Raw genomic sequence first — 20,954 nt, 5'->3', positions numbered from 1 at the left:
TGGCTCAGTTGTTAAGCATCTGCCTTCGGCTCAGGTCATGATCCCAGGGTCCTGGGATCGAGCCCCGCATTGGGCTCCCTGCTCCGCGGGAAGCCTGCTTCTCCCTCTCCCACTCCCCCTGCTTGTGTTCCCTCTCTTGCTGTGTCTCTCTCTGTCAAATAAATAAATAAATCTTTAAAAAAGGAACCAAGCAAGAGATAGTTTTTGCTTATTTTTTATTTTTGCTTTTTACCAGGTTTCCATTCTTTTATGCATGCATTAAAAAGAATAATTATAGAGGTGCCTGGGGTGGCTCAGTTGGTTAAGCATCCAGCTCTTTTGATTTCAACTCAGGTTATGATCGAGCCCCACATTGGGCTCTGTGCCCAGTGGGGAGTCTGCTTGAGATTCTCTCCCTCTCCCTCTTCCCCACCCCCACTCACGTGCATGCTTGCATGCTTTCTCTCTAAAATAAATCTTTTTTAAAAAAAGCATAATTATAAATTGGGTTGACAGATCTGAGCTGGTATCAGAGCATAGAGGTTTTTTTTAATAGATTTTATATTTTAGAGCAATTTTAGATTCACAGCAAAATTGAGCCAGAGGTAGAGAAATTTCTCGTAACACCACCTGCCCCCATCCATGCATAGCCTCCCCTATTATCAATGTCCCCCACCAGAATGATACATTTGTTACAACTGATGAACCTACATTGCCACATCTTACCCAAAATTCACAGTTTACATTAGGTTTCACTTTTAATTGTACATTCTGTGGGTTTGAACAAATATATAATGACCTGTTTCCACCATCATAGAATCATATAGAGTAGTTTCACTTACTTAAAAATCCTGTGTTCTACCTGTTCTTTCTCTCCTCTAAACCTGTAGCAACCACTGATTTTTTTACTGTTACCATAGTTTGGCCTTTTCCAGAATGTTATATAGCTTGTATCATACAGTATGTAGCCTTTTGAGGTTGGCTTCTTTCACATAGTAATATGTATCCAAGGTTTCCCATATCTTTTCATGGCTTATAGCTCCTTTCTTTTTAGTGCTGAATAACTCTGAGTGTATCACAGTTTATTTATCCATTCACCAGTGGAAGGACATCTTGGTTTCTTATAAATTTTGGAAATTATGAATAAAGTTGCTTTAAGTATCTGTGAGCAGGTTTATGTATGGACATAAGTTTTCATCTCCTTTTGGTGAATACCAAGGAACATGATGGCTGGATCATATGGTAAGAATATGTTTAGTTTTATAAGAAATGGCCAAACTGTCTTCCAAATTGACTGTACTCCAGCCATGAGAGTTCCTGTTGTTTCACGTTCTTACCAGCATTTGATGTTATCATTGTTCGGTATCTGGGCCATTCTAATAGATGTACAACAGTTTTAATTAGCATTTTCCTGATGACATATGGTGTGGAGCACCTTTTCATATACTTATTCACCATCTTTGGTCTTTGGTGAGGTGTCTGTTAAGGGTCTTTGGCACATTTTAAAATTGAGTTGTTTGTTATCTTACTGTTGAGTTTAAGAGTTCTTTGTATATTTTGGCCCACAGTCCTTTATCAGGTATGTCTTGCAAATATTTTTCTCCCAGTCTGTGGCTGATCTTTTAATTTTTTAGACAGTGTCTTTTTCAGAGCAGAAACATTTTAATGAAATCTAGCTTTTTTAGTCTTTTTTTTTTCATGGATCCTGCCTTTGGTGTTATATCTAAAAGGTCATTTCCATATCCAGAGTCATCTAGATTTTCTCCTATGTTATCTTCTAGGGAGTCTTATAGTTTTGTGTTTCACATTCAGGTCTGTGATCCATTTTGAGTTAATTTTGTAAGGTTTATGTCTAGTTTCATTTTTTTTTCTTTTGCATGTGGACATCCAATTGTTTCAACACCATTTGTTGAAAAGACTGTCTTTGCTCATACTGCCTTTGCTCCTCTGTCAAAGATCAGTTGACTATATTTATAGTATGCTTCTGGACTCTCTGTTCTGTTCCATTTATTTATTTTTCTGTTCTCTTTCCAATACCACACTGTCTTGATTACTCTAGCTTTTTAGGAAGTCTTGAACTCAGGTAGTCTCAGTCCTCCAACTTTGTTCTTCAATATTGTGCTGTCTTTTGTGGGTCTTTGCCTCTCCGTATAAACTTTAGGATTAATTTGACAATATCCACAAAATAACTTGTTGGTATTTTGATTGGGATTGTAGTGAATCTGTAAATCAAGTTGAAAAGAACTAATTAGGGGTACCTGGGTGGCTCAGTCGTTAAGCGTCTGCCTTCAGCTCAGGTCATGATCCCAGGGTTCTGGGATCGAGCCCCGCATCGGGCTCCCTGCTCCACGGGAAGCCTGCTTCTCCCTCTCCCACGCCCCCTGCTTGTGTTCCCTCTCTCGCTGTGTCTGTCTCTGTCAAAAAATAAATAAAATCGTTTAAAAATAAATAAATAAAATAAAAAAGAACTAATTATCTTGACAGTATTGAGTCTTTCTACCCATGAACATGGAATATCTCTTTATTTAACTCTTCTTTGATATCTTTCATCAGAATTTTATTGTTTTCTTCACATAGAGCTTCTGTACATTTTGTTAGATTTATACTTAAGTATATCGTTTTGGGGGTGCTGATGTAAATGGTATTGTCTTTTTAATTTCAAATTCCACTTGTTCATTGCTGGCATATAGGAAAGCAATTGACTCTTTTTGGCAATTGACTTTTATATATTAACCTTGTATCCTGCAAACTTGCTAAGATTGCTTATTAGTTCCAGGAGGTTTGTTTTTTTTTTTTTAAAGATTTTATTTATTTATTTGACAGAGAGAGCACAAGTAGGCAGAGTGGTAGACAGAGGGAGAAGGAGAAGCAGACTCCCCGCTGAGCAGGGAGCCCGATGCGGGGCTCGATCCCAGGACTCCGGGATCATGACCTGAGCCGAAGGCAGATGCTTAACGACTGAGCCACCCAGGCGCCCCTCCAGGAGTTTTTTTGTCGATTCTTTGAGATTTTCTACATAAATGATCATGACATCTGCAAACAAAGAGTTCTGTTATTTCTTTCTCAGTCTATATACCTTTATTTCCTTTTCTTGTCTTGCCACATTAGGTAGGACATTCTTTACTCATTCCTCTTCTTAATGGTAAAACTTCAAGTTTCACACTCCTAAGTTTATAGATGCTCTTTAACAAGTTGATGATACTCCCTTCTGTTCCTGGTTTACTGAGAGTTTATATCATAAATTGATACTGGGTTTTATCAAGTGCTTTTTCTGCATCCATTGATTTGATCATGTGACTTTTCTTCTTTAGCCTGTTGATATGATAGATCATATTAATTGATTTTCAAATGTTGAACCAGCCTTTGCATACCTGGGATAAATCCCATATGCTTATGGTTTACAGTCCTTTTTATACATTGTTGGATTTGATTTGCTAATAGTCTGTTGATTTTTCCATCTATGTTCATGAGAGATATTGTTCTGTAGTTGTTTTTTTTTTCCTTGTAATTTCTCTGTCTGGTTCTGTTGTTTGGGGTAATGCTGACTTCATAGAATGAGTTAGGAAGCATACCCTTGGCTTCTGTCTGCTGGAAGAGATTATAGGGAATTGGTGTAATTTCGTCCTTAAATATTTGTTTGGTGGAACTCATCAGTGAACCTAGCTGGGCCTGATAGATTCTGTTTTGGAAGGCAATCAATTATTGATTCAGTTTCTTTAATAGATACTAGCTGTTCAGATGGTCTATTTTGTGTGTGTGGCTTTTGGCAGATTGTGTCTTTCAAGGAATTGGTCCATTTCATCTAGGTTATCAAATTTGTGGGCATAGAGCTGTTCGTAGTATTTCTTTATTATCCTTTTAATGTCCATGGGCTCGTCGTGATGTCCCCTCCTGTCATTTCTGATATTAATAATTTTTCTTCTCTTTTTTTCTTAGTTAGCTTGGCTCAAGGCTTATTAATTTCATTGATCTTTTCAAAGAAGCAGCTTTTGGTCCTACTGATTTTTTCTTGATTTCCTGTTTTTTAATTTCATTGATTTCTGCTCTAATTTTTTATTTCTTTCCTTATTTTAATTTGCTCTTCTTTTTTAGTTTCATAGGGTAGAAGCTAAGATGACTCATTTTAGATTTATAGTATTGAATACATTCAATACTATAAATTTCTTTCTTAGCATTGCTTTCACTCTATCCCACAATTTTGAGACACCATGTTTTGATTTTCACTTAGTTCAAAATATTTTTTAATTTCTCCAGAGATTTCTTTTTTGATCCATGTATTATTTAGGAGTGTATTATTTAATCCCTACATATTTTGAGATTCTCCAGCTATCATTTTGTTACTGATTTATTTTCATTCCATTGTGATCTGAGAGCAGACATTGTATGATTTATTTTTTTTAATTTGTTAAGATGTGTTTTATGGCCCAGGATGTGGTCTGTCTTGGTGAATGCTCCATGTGAACTTAAGAAGAATGTATGTTCTGTTGTTGGATGGAGTAGTCTATAGGTATCCATTATATCCTGTTGATGAATGATATTGTTGAGTTCAACTATGTCCTTACTGATTTTCTGCCTCATATATCTGCCCATTTATAAGAAAAGAGTGTGGATCCATCTGTTTCTCCTTGCAGTTCTCTCATTTTGGCCTCACATAGCTTGACACTATTGTTGGATGCATACATGTTAAGGATTGTTATATCTTCTTGGAGAATTGACCCTTCTGTCATTATGTAATGCCCTTCTTTATCCCTCATAACTTTATTTATTTTGAATCTTCTGTCTGAAGTTAATGTAGTTACTCCCACTTCCTTTTATTAGTGTTAGAATGGTAATATCTTTCTCCATCCCTTTACTTTTCATCTATGTGTGCCTTTATAAAGTGTCTTTCTTATAGACAGGATATAATTGGGTCTTGTTTTTGATCCACTCTGATAATCTTGGTCTTCTAATTGGTGCATTTAGACCATTGATGTTCATAGTGATTATTGGTACAGTTGGATTAATATCTATTATATCTGTTACTGTTTTCTATTTGTTGCTCTTGTTTCTGTATTTGTCATCCACTCTTTTTCCGTCTTTTACAATTTTATTCAAACATTTTATTCCATTTTCTCTCCTTCCTTAACAGTTACAGTCTCGCTTTACTTTTTTTCAGTGGTTACCCTAGAGTTTGCAATATACATATCAACTAATTCAAGTCCACTAACACTATACAGCTTCACAGGTAGTGTAAGTACCTTAAAATAATCCTAATTCCTCACTCTCATCCCTTGTACCATTGCTGACATTCATTTCACTTATACACATATATATATACACATAAGCAAATACAGTTGAATACAGTGTTACTACTATTAGTTTCTGAGAAGTAAGATGTAATTCTTATCTTTGTACCTCTGTCAGTATAGTGGGTTTTTTTCCCTGTGACTTCTTTTAAGATTCCTCTCCTTCCCCCCACCTTTTTTCCTCTCATTTGAAAGGGATATTTCTACATGTAATTATCTTGGCATTTAACCTAATTGGTGTTTCCTGAGCTTCCTAGATCTATGGTTTGATGTCTGACGTTAATTCTTAGTCATTATTGTTTCAAATATTTCTTCCATCCTTTCTCTCCTTCTACATTTGGTATTCCCATTTCTTACATGTTACACCTTTTGTAGCTGTCTCACCATTCTTGGATATTTTGTTTTGGGTTTCTTTTGTTTTGTTTTGTTTTATTCTCTTTTTTCTCTTTGCTTTTCAGTGTTAGTGGTTGCTATTGAGATATCCTTAAATTCAGAGATTCTTTTCTCAGCCATTGCCAGACCATTGATAAGCCCATCAAAGACATTCTTCATTTCTGTTAACAGTGTTTTTGATGTCTAGTATTTCATTTTGTTTCTCTTAGAATTCCCACCTCTCTGCTTACCTTGCTCATCTGTTTTTGCATACTCTCTATCCACTTGAGCCATTAGCATGTTAATCATTGTTGTTTTATTTTTTTTTTAGAAAGAGACAGAGAGCAGGGGGGAGGGGCAGAGGGTGAGGGAGAAAGAGTCTCAAGCAGACTCCACACTGAGCACCAGCCCAACTTGGGGCTTGATCTCATGATGATGAGATCACGACCTGAGCCAAAACCAAGAGTTGGACGCTTAACTAACTGCGCAACCCAGGCACCCCTAATTGTTGTTGTTCTAAATTCCTGGTCTGATATTCCAACATTGCTGCTATAGCTGAGTCTGTTCTCATGCTTGCCCTGTCTCTTCCAACTGTGTTTTTGCCTTTTATTATGTCTTGTAATTTTTTCCTGATAGCCAGGCATGATGTACTGGGTAAAAGGAACTGCTGTAAATAGGCCATTAGTAATGTGACGATAAGGTGTTGGGGAGGGAAAGTGTTCCTAGTCCTGTGATCAGGTCTCAAGTCTTTTAATGAGTTTGCACCTCTGGAATGTAAGCTACACAGTGCTTCTCAGTATTCTCGCTTCCTCCCTTAGGTGGGATAGGATGACAAGAGTGGACTGGAGTTATTTCCCTTACCCCAGGTCACTGGTCTCTGATAAAACCCTAGCAGGCTAGGCTTTGATAATTTCTCCTGGGGTAGACTCTGTTATGAAAAACAGAATGCTCTTGTGTATTTCAAAATGGTTTGTTTTCCCTTCCTCCTGTCAGCAGCACAAGATTTTTCTCTACTATTCACTGTGAGAGCCTGGTAGAGATCCAGGAGGTAAAACTCAAAAATGTGTCCGCTCCCCCAGTAACAGGATCCCTCAGGCGTGTTTTGGGTTTTGGGGAGGGGTTGTTTGGTTTTGGGGGTTTTTTTTCCTTCAGTTTACCATATTATTTTATTTTTTTTATTATGTTCAGTTAGCCACTGTATAGTATATAATTAGTCCTTGATGCAGTGTTCAGCAATTCATTAGTTAAGTATAACACCCAGTGCTCATCACAGCACCTGCCCTCCTCAATACCCATCACCCTTTTACCCCATCTGCCCACCCTCTTCCCCTCTGAAACCCCCAGTTTGTTTCTCAGGGTCTGTAGTCTCTCATGGTTCATCTCCCTCTCTGATTTCTCTGCCTTTGGATTTCCCTCCCTTCCCCTGTGGTCCTCCATGCTATTGCTTGTGTTCCACATATGAGCGAAACCATATAATAATTGTCTTTCTCTGTTTGACTTACTTCACTTAACATAATCCCCTCCAGTTCCATCCATGTCGATGCAAATGGTGGGTATTCATTGTTTCTGATGGCTGAATAATATTCCATTGTGTAGATATACCACATCTTCTTTATCCATTCATCTGTTGAAGGGCTTCTCGGCTTCTTCCACAGTTGGGCTATTGTGGACATTGCTGCTGTGAACATTGGGGCACAGGTGCCCCTTTTTCTCACTACATCTGTATCTTTGGGGTAAATACCCAGTAATGCAATTGCTGGGTCATAGGGTAGCTCTATTCTTAATGTCTTGAAGAACCTCCATACTGTTTTCTAGAGTGGCTGTACCAACTTGCATTCCTACCAACAGTGTAAGAGGGTTCCCCATTCTTCACATCCTCGCCAACATTTGTTGTTTCCTGTTTTGTTAATTTTTGTCATTCTAACTGGTGTAAGGTGGTATCTCATTGTGGTTTTGATTTGTATTTCCCTGATGGCTAGTGATGTTGAGCATTTTTTCATGTGTCTGTTAGCCATTTGTGCGTCTTTTTTGGAGAAGTGTCTGTTCATGTCTTCTGCCCATTTTTTGACTGGGTTATTAGTTTTTTGAGTGTTGAGTTTGAGAAGTTCTTTATAGATCTTGGATATCAGCCCTTTATCTGTAATGTCCTTTGCAAATATCTTCTCCCATTCTGTGGGCTGCCTCTTAGTTTCGTTGACTGTTTCCTTTGCTGTGCAGAAGCTTTTTATCTTGATGAAGTCCCAGAAGTTCATTTTTGCTTTTGTTTCACTTGCCTTTGGAGACATGTCTTAAAAGAAGTTACTGTGGCCGATGTGGAAGAGCTAATTGCCTATGTTCTCCTCTAGGATTTTGATGGATTCCTGTCTCACATTGAGGTCTTTCATCCATTTTGACTTTATCTTTGTGTATGGTATAAGGGAATGGCCCAGTTTCATTTTTCTATATGTAGCTGTCCAATTTTCCCATCACCACTTATTGAAGAGACTGTCTTTTTTCCATTGGATATTTTTTCCTGATTGTCAAAGTTGACCATAGATTTGAGGGTCCATTTCCCCAGGAGTGTTTTTACTGGCCCATACTGAACCTCCAGCAATTTGCCAGTTACAGTTCAGGTTTCTCTACCCCAACACTAGTTTCCACCGAGGTTTCTGCTGTGGTAAGTTATAATTCTCTGTGTTCACCTACGATTTTCTCCAATTTGGGGGGCAGGAGTTTGCCCTGTCATCCCCCTTAAGGATCTAAGAAGAGTTACTGTATTTTTAGTTTGTTTAGCTTTTTAGTTGTTGTTAGAACAGAGAGTGATGACTTCCAAGCTTCTTATATGCCAAACTGGAAGCCGGAAGTCCCTTAATTTATTGTAATATTTTCAAGCATAATCTTAGCCTATTTTTAAGTTTTTGGTTTTCATTATTTACAATTAAACTTGAAGTAATAGAAATTTTTTTAAACTTAACCTGCAAAATGACATCACAAAAATTAAGTTACTGTACTTTAGATTTTGTATTATAGTCTTTTCTAGGACAGTCTTTTAAATGACCTTTCCTGGATTTCACTGTGCAAATCAGTTAATGTAAAACTACTTTTTAGTTCTGTTTTCTCAAGAGAAACCAAATAGTATAAGTTTGCTTTACTGATCTGAATATCTATACTAGTTTTTACCTGGAAACTTGAGCTTGTCTAATTTTTTTACCTGGTAAGTCTTTTCTACGAACTTACGTAAATAAGCGGATATGAATTATACATTAACTAACCTTAAAATTGATAATCACAAATGCAGTACTGAATGGCTCATTTCACTTAAAGTGCTTTTTACTTTCTTTCTTTTGAAGCTTCTTCTCAACCTGTTGATAACCATGTTAGCCCATCTTCCTATTTGGGCCATACACCAGCATCACCAGCCAGATACTCACCTGTTTCAAAAGCAATGCTTGGAGATGATGAGATTACAAGGTAAGGAACTGAACATTTGTCTTTCTTAAAAAAAGCCAACTGTTAGAAGGAGTTATAATCAGTTTTCAGCCACAGTTTTTAGGACTAAAAAATTTTACTGATAGATAATGAACTTAAACCTTAATTTTTTTCATTGGAGGGTTCATTGAAGAGGCTGAAATATAAAAATGTTTTATATTCCAAATCACTGTCCTTTTTAAAAACATATTACTTATTTTTCAGGAATGGTTAATTGTTCTTAGAAATTAGCATAGGTAAAACTGAGTTAAGAATATACATATGTATATTTAAAACTAACTTTTCATATATTCCTATTTGTTATAGCAATCATTTGATTCATGTTTAGAATTCAACAAGGGATATTTTCTTTGCTTAATATGTATGTTTGATAACCTCACTCCTAAAATTTACCTTGATCTGACTTTACTGTTTTAAATAAAGTTTGTAGGGGCACCTGGGTGGCTCAGTCGGTTAAGCATCTGCCTTCAGCTCAGGTTATGATCCCAGGGTTCTGGGATCAGGCCCCGCATCGGGCTCCCCGCTCAGCGGGAAGCCTGCTTCTCCCTCTCCCTCTGCCCGCTGCTCTGCCTGCTTGTCCTCTCTCTCTCTGTCAAATAAATAAATAAATAAATAATCTTTAAATAAAATTTGTAAATCTGTCTTTTTATTCCCAAAGAACTCTTAAGTAAGTGGGAAAAAATAAGTGAAAAGTATTTTAGATCTTTTTCACGATTTAATATAGTAATAAGATGTTACATTTATACAGATTGCTCTATAATTTGTACAAGTATTTCATATTATAACATTTAACATTAAATGTCTGCTGATTAATGTCTATTTTATGTTTTTATTAATTGCATTGTTGACATTATTATTTTGAACTTTCAAAATTATAATTACTCTTTCAGACTCCTGACTCTAGGAGTCTTAAAGAGATCATTAAGGTCAGGTAGGAAAGAATATTCATCTATGTCCTTTTTTTTTCAAGAGTTAGCATTACTGGGCGCCTGGGTGGCTCAGTTGGTTAAGCGACTGCCTTCAGCTCAGGTCATGATCCTGGAGTCCCTGGATCGAGTCCTGCATCGGGCTCCCTGCTCAGTGGGGAGTCTGCTTCTCCCTCTGACCCTCCCCCCTCTCATGTGCTCTCTCTCATTCTCTCTCTCTCAAATAAATAAATAAAATCTTTAAAAAAAAAAAAGAGTTAGCATTACTGAAAACTTAATTTATAAATATGTGCTCAGTAATTGTGTTTGGAGTGAAAATTAGCAGAAAAAACAGTGTTTGTGGTTATTTCTTTGTCATATGAATTTTCAAGGCTGTTAGTCTTTAGGCTGTGCTCCTATACTGATCTGTCATGGCTTTGTTGTTGTTTTCTAGTAGTGCCAATTTATAGAAGTAAAGAGGAAAAATAGTTAATGGCTTATCTAGCCTTTAATTTCTACATATTTTTCAAACTAAAAAGTATGTTATATTGGTGTCTTCATTGCTGTTCCCCATCTTTTTTCATTACATATCTTTTCTCTAGAATATTGTATTGGACTTTTTTAGTATTACACAAGTCTACCTGTCTTCTCTACTTTTCTGTGAAAATCAGGTGGTTGATCACTGCATATGCCTTCCTAAAACATGTGTTTTATCACTCCCTTTTGATAATTACACAACTTTGCCCAGATATGAAGTACAAAAATCTTTACCCTCATATTAGAAGTTCTCCACAATTTGACCCTAAGCAGTCATTCAGAGGTTATCTCACGTTACCAATTTAAAAAAAGGAAAAGAGGGCACCTGGGTGGCTCAGTTGGTTAAGCGTCTGCTTTCAGCTCAGGTCATGATCTCAGGGTCTTCCTGGGATCCAGCCCTGTGTCAGGCTCCGTGCTCAGTAGGGGAGCCTGCTTCTCCCTTTCCCTCTGCCCCTATTCGTGTGCTTTCTCGCTCACTCACTCTGTCTCTCAAGTAAATAAGTAAAATCTTTAAAAAACAAATAAAATAATATAAAATAAAAAAGGAAAAGAAAAGAAATCCCAACATACAGAAAATTGATAATTCTAAAGTTCATTTTTTTAACAGCTTTATTGAGATATGATCCACATATCATACACTTCTCCCATTTAAAATGTAAACTCAAAATTTTTTTTGTATATTACATTATTTTTTTTTAAGGAATTTTTTTTAAAGATTTTATTTATTTGATAGAGAGAAAGAGTACAAGCAGGGGGAGCGGCAGGGAGAGGGAGAAGCAGGCTCCTGCTGAGCAGAGAGCCTGATGCGGGGCTCGATCCCAGGACCCTGGGATCATGACCTGAGCTGAAGGCAGACTTTTAACCAACCACCTGAGCCACCCAGGTGCCCCACATTATTAATTTTTTTAAATGTGCGATTCATTGGCATTAATTGCATTCCCTACATTAGGAAATCATCACCACTATCTATTTCCAGAACCTTTTTGCCACCTCAGACAAACAAAATTAAGCAGTAATTCCCATTTCCCTCCCCTCCCAGTCCCTGGTAACCTCTAGTCTAGTGTACTTTGTGTCCTATACATTTGCCTATTCTAGATTGTTCATATAAGTATAATCTTACAACTCTTTTGTGTCTGACTTCTTTCATTTAGCATAGTGTTTTCAAGATTCATCCATGTTGTGTAGCATGTATCAAAACTTCATTCCTGGGGTGCCTGGGTGGCTCAGTCAGTTAAGCGTCTGCCTTTGACCCAGGTTATGATCCCAGAGTCCTGGGATGGAGCCCTGCATCGGGCTCCCTGCTTAGCAGGGAGACTGCTTCTCCTTCTACCTCTGCCTGCTGCTGCCCCCCTGCTTGTGTGCTCTCTCTCTGTCTCTCTGTCAAATAAATAAATAAAATTAAAAAAAAAAAAAAAAGTCTTCATTCCTTATGTAAGCTGAAAATATTCCATTATGTGTATATACCACATTTTACTTATCCATTCATCTGTTGATGGACATTTGGCTTATTTCCACCTTTTGGGTATTGAGAATAATGCTCTGATAAACATTGGCTTGCACGTATCTGCTTGCATCCTTGTTTTCACTTCCTTTGAATATATACTGAGGAGTGGAATTGCTGAGTCACACAGTCAATGTATGTTTACATTTATGAGGAACCATTTGTTCTTTATAGCACCCACACCATTTTACATTCCCACCATCAATATATGAGGGTTCCAGTTTCTCCACAACCTCACCAATACTTGTTTTTTCTCTTCCGTTTTGTTTTATAGCCATTGTAGTAGGTGGGATGTATCTCGTGATTTTCATGCATTTCTCTAATGACTAATAATGTTGAACATCTTTTCATGTGCTTATGTTATTTGAAAAACCAGAATTTATTTTCCTCTGAAATACTGCTGGATTTTAGCAGAATATTTTATTATTTATATAAAATTTATATTTATATAAAACTAATTCATATATATGTGTGGCTTTTTGCTTCATACAAATATATTTTTTTCTTTTCAAGTTTTTATTTAAATTCCAATTAGTTAGCACACAGTGTAATGTTAGTTTCAGGTGTAGAATTTAGTGATTCATCACTTACAAAAAACACCCAGGGCTCATCACAAGTGCCATCCTTAATACCCATCACCCATTTAACCCATCCCCCCTCCCACTTCCTCCATAAATGTTTTAAAGTAGTAGAAACCCTAAACTGTGAGTCCATCATCTATCAGTGAAATAAAACATCAATATAGTGTAACCTGTTTTGTGCCCTGATCTATCCTGCCTCTCCTACACTGCCTCACCAAGTGAACTATTTTCCTGAATTTGGATTTATTATTCCATTTTTTTATATATGTGTATATGTGTTTAATATTTTCTAAACAATTATTTGGTTTTGCTGTATTTGATAAAGTATAATTTTGTTAACCCTGTAAGGGAACTGGCAAAGCTGATTAGTGATGAAAACCTATGTATGACTAGAAAATGCCAGTTTAGGTTTTTAGCAAATACTTAAGATTAATTCCACATTATATGGAAGGATCCCTAAAATTCATTTTTTAAAAATATTTACCTCTGGGGGCGCCTGGGTGGCTCAGATGGTTAAGCATCTGCCTTCTGCTCAGGTCATGATCCAAAAGTCCTGGGATTGAGCCCCGCCCACATTGGTCTCTCTGCTCAGCAGGGAGTCTGCTTTTCCCTCTCCCTGCTGCTCCCCCTGCTTGTGCGCGCGTGCTCTCTTTCTCTCTCTCTCTCTCTGTCAAATAAATAAAATCTTTTAAAAAAAAATTACTTCTGTTAAGCCTTTTGTTACCAATAGCTTTTTGAAATGTTCTAGAAAAATCCAGTTAAATTTTTAAAATATTTACCAAATATGGTACATTCTAATTTCAAATGATATTCTGTATTTCATCATACCTGCTGCTGGAATTTTCATGGTCTTACCAGAGGTATAAATGGTATTCACACAACCATTTATAACTGGCAGCAAATGTTAAACACCAGTAGTGGTAAGCTATATTCTGATTTCAGAGATTTTAAAAAATAGGGGATGGGGGAGAAGGCTCATCTTAGAATGGGTGAACAGCAGAGAGAGAGAGATGGAAGTATGTGACTTAAGAAGTAAAAAATAATTATTTTATATAAAAAGTTTAGAGATGGGCAGTTCCAGCAATTGTGTAGCAACCCTTAGGTCCATGGTGTCTCTGGGATTCTTCTGGTCTTACCTTCATGGTTAGAATATGTCTAAATCAGTAATGGGATTTTACTGTTCATTTTTTGTGTGGGGGTTATTTTGGGTGGGGAAGGGAACAAAATGTGCTTTGTTTTTGTTACGGTCTATCTTTCCTTGGGAAATGACAATAAAATTTACCTTTATTTCTCAGAGGCCAAAATAGGGTCTTAGCCTCAACTTAGCAAAGAGGAATGAGATTGCTATGACTGGCTTAGGTTAGTCATGATTCATCCTTTTGAGACTGGAAAAAGGGTCTACCTTTTCTAAGACAAAGGTTTATCTGCCTTTTACATCATCTAGGAAGTAAGGGCAGTGACTGCTTCCTAGGTAATAAGATGTGTACAACATCAGTCTTTCTTAAGTGTATATATTTCTTGAGTAGGTTCTTTATGTCATTATTTTTTTTAATTACCACAATTTTTTCTCCTTTTTGTTTTAGTTTCATGTTTTTTTTTAACAAAAATCACTGGTTTTTAACATGGGTTTTTTAGCTTTTATTTAAAATTAGAATTTTTCCTTTTAATTTCTAAGTCTCTTGGAATCTCTACTGTCTTGAAAACCTTTTTAACTTTCATCTAGCTTTCTTTATAGTATGATAATATAAGAGTTATCAGTAGAGCATTTTCACTGATACAATGTCAAGTTCTATATAAAATTTCTAAGGTGTTCAATATTTTCCTAATTTTTTAGGGAACCTAGGAAAGTTGTTCTTCATCGTGGCTCAACAGGCCTTGGTTTCAACATTGTAGGAGGTGAAGATGGAGAAGGAATATTTATTTCCTTTATCTTGGCTGGAGGACCTGCTGATCTTAGTGGAGAACTCAGAAAAGGAGATCGTATTATATCGGTAGGATATGTTAATCAAATTATGTTTTTATTATTATAACTATGACCTGACCTATTATTAAAAGTTTTGTTTTTTACATCCTAAAGTTATGGGAGATATTTTGGTTGTTTTCTTACCATTTTGCAACTGAATTGTAGGATTGCAGTGTTGTCAGAGAACATGTTCTATAGGATAGATTTTCTTTTGATATTTGACTTACCTGTAAGCAGGTCAGTCTTTATAAATGTGCTTGAAGAAAGTATGTATTCCCTATTTGTTGACTGCAAGGTTATCTGTATGTTTATTTGTGTAGTGCAGATCTTCTTTATACTTTAACCTGTTGTCTGTTTGATCTATTATTAAAAGAAATTTTTTAAGCTTCTCAATGTGATGGTGGGTTTAGCAGTTTGTCCTTGCAGTGATGTTTAATTTTTATATCTTTGAAACTATATTATTAGATGCATCTAAGTTTAGAATCATTATTCCTTCCTGGTGAGTTGAAATTTTTTATCATTATGTAGTAATCCTCTTTATAGTAATGGTTTTTACCCTAGAAGCTATGTTGCCTGATATTAATATGGCTCTTTTTGGCTTGATATTTGCTTCATCAAATTATCTTTATTTCACCCTCACTTGTAAATATAATTCAGTGTAAAGTGCTAGGTTGACAGCTGTTGTCTATCAGTACTTTGAAGATATTGTTTTATGCTATCTGGCTTCTTTCGTTGCTATTTACGAAGAAGATCTGCACTGTATCTTGTTTGCAAGTGATTTGGTTTGTTTTTCTTTTTTTCCACTGACTGCTTTTTAAAGTCTCTTACTTTTTTTGGTATACTACAGTTTAACTAAAATGTGTTAATGTCTAGCATTTTATTTATTCTGTTTGGGATTCATTCTGCTTCCTGGATCAGAGGAGTCCTGTCTTTAATCAATTCTGGAATCTTAGCCAGTATTTTTTCAAATTTTGCCTTTCCCACATTGTGTGGATTCTGTCCTCCTTCAGTTCCTTTGAGAGGATATTATCTTTCTGTTCTGCATGTCTTTTAACCCCAATTTCATATTTATCAACTCTCTCTCCTTGTACTTAATTTCAGTCATATCTGTTTTCTAGTTCATAAATTTTCTTCGTCTGCTCTTTAAGCCAAAACTAATTTTTTAATTTCAGAGTACCCTTTGCTTTCTAGAAATTCTTTCTGGTTTTTTTTTCAGTCTGTCTTGGTGGTTTTTGTGGATTCTTTGTTATTTATAGTTTCTAATATTCTTTTAGATTTTTCCTCTATTTTATCTTAAGTGCTATAAGTAATAGTTGTATTTTTTTAAGCTTATAGGTAACTAATACATGTGACCTGTGATAAATTGTTTTATTCTAAATTTTACATTGTGAGTTTGTTTTCAGTAGTACTTGATAGAGTGATGGGAGAAAGAGAAAGAATAGATGGGGATGGGGGAAACCAGCCAAAACTGTACCTAACATGTAATGGCATCACTGGACTAGAAAAACTAATAAAAATTCTAGGAAGCCACAGAGCAAGTCTTAACACCTGTCAACTCTTTCCCATTGGTCTTCACTGAGTGCTCAGATGCAATAAACCAAAGGTTGGGAACCAACAGAAGAGAACTGAGAAAAAAATCATTACTGAATCATACAAGGTACCTGCTCAATAAAAATAGGGGACCTTGGGCAGATCTGTAAAAACCAGCCCTGGGAACTCTGTACTTGAGCTGTTAAGATATAAGGGTTGGGGGGAGATAAGAGAGTTCAGAAAAAGCCCTCTGAGACTATGTGGACAGAGTGATATCTCCAAGACACAGCAAGCCTGGGACAGATCTTGAGAACAAAGAGAACTTAAAGCTGGCAGCAGGTTAATAAAGCAGACAGTTTTAAAAGTCAGTAGTTCGGCTATAAAACGCTAAGTGATCCTCATAGTCTCCAGGATCTAGTGCTAATACTCCCACCTTACGTCCCTCAGGGGAAAACGTCTTAATCCTGCTCTCAGAACATCTGAAGCTAAACTTAATTAAAACTGCAATAAAATATAGTTGTAGTTCCCCCCACTGTTGTGGTCCAACACAAGGGTTGTTCCCTATTCTGGGATTAAATAGTACTTGTTTCAGCCTCTATTGTTATTTTATCTGAAATTGTCTATTTTACAATTAAAAATTACAAAACATGCCAAAAAAGGAAGAAAAGAAAACTAGTTGTCAAGACAGAAAGCAGTCAATAGAATTAAATCAAGAGAAGGCTCAGATGTTCAATTTATCAAACACGGACTTGAAAATAAGTGTGATAAAATCATGATGAGGATGAAGTGATGTTGATAAATACTAAAGAATACAGGAGTAAAGGTAGAAAATACGGATGAAAAGATTGGAGAATTTAGACAAAGACATCAATACTACAAAAAAGGATCCATGGAATGGCTAGAAATTTTTTTAAAAACTGTCAAAAATGAAAATTTTATTTAAAAGACTTAATAACACACTGGACTCAACAAAGGAAGGAATCCGTGAACTTGAGCATAAGACAAAGTTTCCATCCAACCTGAAACTTAAGGAGCAGTGTGTAGAATTTGGGAAGAAAAAGCAGACCAAAGCATCCAAGGTCTATGGAACAGCATCAATCTAATAAAGAGGAGACAGAATCTCTGAGAACATAATGACTATTTTCTAAAACTGATGAAAAATACCAGCCCACAGGTCTATGAAGCTCAGCAAACAAGACCTAGATATACTAGAAAGCTACACTAAAGAGCACGTGTTAAAAGCAGTCTTAGAAACAACACATTACCTACATAGGAACAATACAAATGACAACTGACTTCTCGATAGAAATATTAGAAGGCAAAGCCAACTGAAGGATATCTTTAAAGTGCTTAAGGAAAAAACTGTAAATCTAGAATCCTATATCCAGTGAAATTATTTAAGAGAAATGAAGTTGAAATAAAGACATTTTCAAACAGACAAGCAGCTTAGAGAATTTGTCCCTTGCAAACCTACAAGAAATACTAGAAGAAATTGTTCTGGTTAAGGAGAAATTATATCAGATGAAACCCTAGATCTGCAGAAGGAAATTAAGAACAACAGAAGGGGTACCTGGATAAATATAAAATATACATTTTTTAATTTTTTAAAAAATAATTGTACATATTTGGTAAGACTATTAGCTATTTAAAACAAAAATAATTGCATTATATACTAGGGGTTATTGACATACAGAAGTAAAATATAAGGGCACTAGAGCACAAGTTGATAGGGAAAATGGAATTATACTAGTGTTTCTCATAGTTTGTGAAGTGATATAAAATTATTTGAAAATAGACTGTGAGATCTTATATTTACATGTCATTATTTCTGGAGGAAGCCCTAGAAATACTCCCAAGAGCTGTAGTTTTAAAAATTCAATACAGGGAATAAAGTGAAATATGAAAAAAATACGTGCTTCTTATAAACAGAGGCAGAAAAGGAGGGGAAAAAAGAGGAAGTAAAAAGCAATATGAAGATGTGAGATTGAAATCCAACTCTGTTAGTATCTACATTGCAGTTAACACTCTTAAGATGCAGAAATTATTAGCTTGGTTCAAAAAAAACCCAAGACCCAAATATATACTCTTCACCAGAAGTTCACTTTAAATATATAAAGACTCATATGTTCTAAGTAAGAGAGTAGAAGAAAGTAAACTATATAAACAAAATATGAAAGATGGTGTGACATACTCCTGTGAGGCAAAATACACTTCAAGACAAATAGTATTATTGATAGATTTTTTTATAATGATGAAAAACATTATTTAATCATGAAGACATAACAGTGTTCAGTGTGCATGTGCCTAATAATTCATTCAAAATACATGAAGCAAAAATTGCCAGAACTAAGGAAAGAAATGGAAAAATCTACAATCAAGTTGGGGATTTAAACACCTTCTTCCATAATTGATAGAATAAGTAGACAAAAGAAAAAAGAAATTTGTGTCCTTATCACTCATCATCTACAAAAATTAATTCGAAATGGATGATAGAACTAAATTTCTAGGGGCACCTGGGTGGCTCAGATGGTTAAGCGTCTGCCTTCGGCTCAGGTCATGATCTCAGGGTCCTGGGATCAAGCCCTGCATCGGGCTCCCTGCTCCGCGGGAAGCCTGCTTCTCCCTCTCCCACTCCCCCTGCTTGTGTTCCCTCTCTCGCTGTGTCTCTCTCTGTCAAATAAATAAATAAAATCTTAAAAAAAAACAATCAGTCTTAAGGGTTTTCTGTATTTCGTGACAGTGTCTACACAACATATGCAGTTGTCAAACTCTTAACTGTAAGCTAAAAAGATGAATTTATTGAAGGTAAATTATGCCTAAATAAAAGGAGATACAGGGGATCCTTGAACAACACGGGGTTGAACTGCATGCGCCCACTTATATGCAGATTTTTTGGATAAATACAGTCTAGTATACTAAATGTATTTTCCTTATGATTTTCTTTTTAAGATTTATTATTTGAGAGAGAGAGAGAAAGCACATGAGTGAGGGGAGGAGCAGAGGGAGAAGGAGACAGTCAGACTTCCCACTGAGCAGGGAGCCTGATGGGATGGCAGGGCTCAACCTGAGCTGAAATCAAGAGTCAGACACTTAACTGACTAAGCCAGGTGCCACCCCCGCCCCCATGATTTTCTTAATAACATTTTCTGTAGTTTATTGTAAGAATAAAGTATATAATACATACACAATTGGTAAGACTTCTAGTCAACAGTAGGCTATTATTAGTTAAGATTTTGAAGAGTCAAAAGTTATATGTGGATTTTTAACTGTGGAGGGCCAGCATATAGCCCATATCTTACCCAGTTGAATGGCTAAAAAAAAAAAAATTGATGACAAACATTGGTGAGGATGTGGTGCACTGGTAGCTCTCATTCATTACTGTTGGGCATATTGTACAGTCACTACAAGAATTTTGGGGGAAGTTTTTGAGAAATTAAACATACAACTAACCTTATCACCCAGATTTTACCCAAGAAATCATGTCTACAGAAACACTTAACAGAAATGTTCATAACAGCCTTATTAATAATAATTTAGATCTGGATATGACTCAAGTGTCCATCAATAGTCAAGTAGCTAAATAAGTTGGAGTACATTTATACAATATAATGCTTACCAATAAATAACAAACTACTGAAACACAACAGCATAGATAACACTAAAGAACATCACATTGAGTAAAAACACCACAAAAACACATACAGTAAGATTCCAGTTACATGATAATCATGAGTAGACAATAATTTCTAGTGAGAGAAGTCAGTGGTTGCTGGTGATTATATTGATTAGAAAGAGGTATGATGGAAATTTCTGAGTTGGATGATGGAAAATGTATATATCTTGTTTGCATTTGTGGTTTCAGGTGTGTATACAGTTGTTGAAAATTCTTTGAACTGAACTGTTCAAATTTTTACATTTTATTGCTTGTAATTTCATACTGTAATTTAAATTTTTTAAATAAGTTATAGTGTGATAAGGACAAATTGGTGGAAAGGAATGAATTTGTTAAAAATAAATGTTAGAGTAATTAGCTAGTTGTTTGGGGGAATAAAATTAGCTTAGAGCCTTACTTCACACTTTGTGTCAAAATAAATTTTCAGTTGGCTTAGAGTTAGGTGCAAAATATTCAAAGCAAAAATAGATGTTTTTTTAAATTGTCCATGTGGGACAATTTTATATGGGTCACTGACATACTGCTACAGTATGTTAGACTGACCAACGCAAACTCGTTCACCCAGAACTTTCCCATCTTTAGCGCTGAAAGCCCCATGTCTGGAAATGCCTTTAGTCTTGATTTTAAAACTGAAAATCCAAGACAGTCCAGACCACTTGCTCACCCTAATGTGAGTGTAAGTTACATACAGCCTTATGTTAGGCTATATGCATCAATAGCCTTAACATTTTAATGCTTACTAAACTTCTCCAGGGAAGTAGCCTGACAGCAGTAGGAAAAACCTCAGGAGAAAAACATGAAAAAAGATACTTAAAACTAAAAGAAAAGCCTGTTAGTCAGGAACAAACTAATTTAAGTACCTCATTAGACAAAATTTAGCTGTTTTCAGTCTTCATCTTGAATCAGGATCACTTCAAGGCCTTGTTAAAAAACAGATTCTTAGACCCCATCCCTGAAGTTTCCAATTCAGTATGACTTGGGTAGGATCTAAAATTCTATATTTCTAACAAGTTTTCATGAGATACTGATGTTGCTGCTCTGGGGACCAAACTTTAAACTACTATTCTAAAGACCATCCCTCTTATTGGTGTTCTTAATGATAGCCCACATCACTGAGAAAAGTATAAATAAGTTACTTGGGAAAGCATGGAAATAAATCA

At 35.9% G+C, this 20,954-nt stretch overlaps 1 protein-coding gene across 11 annotated transcripts in view; it reads left to right on the top strand.

Annotated features, from left to right (window-relative positions):
* Positions 1-20,954, top strand: part of DLG1 (discs large MAGUK scaffold protein 1) — a 250,368-nt gene that overhangs the window by 164,480 nt on the left and 64,934 nt on the right. For all 11 annotated transcript variants that reach the window (XM_045903112.3, XM_045903111.3, XM_045903117.3 and 8 more), the window contains 2 exons: positions 8,966-9,086; positions 14,463-14,619. In XM_045903112.3, the coding sequence (XP_045759068.1) occupies positions 8,966-9,086; positions 14,463-14,619 (278 nt within the window). The remainder of the gene's footprint in view (positions 1-8,965; positions 9,087-14,462; positions 14,620-20,954) is intronic.

This window comes from Mirounga angustirostris, unplaced genomic scaffold (assembly GCF_029215605.1).
Source record: "Mirounga angustirostris isolate CCGP_5_RB_7025 unplaced genomic scaffold, mMirAng1.0.hap1 SCAF_1, whole genome shotgun sequence".
Classification (NCBI taxonomy): domain Eukaryota; kingdom Metazoa; phylum Chordata; class Mammalia; order Carnivora; family Phocidae; genus Mirounga; species Mirounga angustirostris.
Note: the sequence above shows the minus strand (reverse complement) of the source record. Positions and strands in the feature narration are given on the sequence as shown.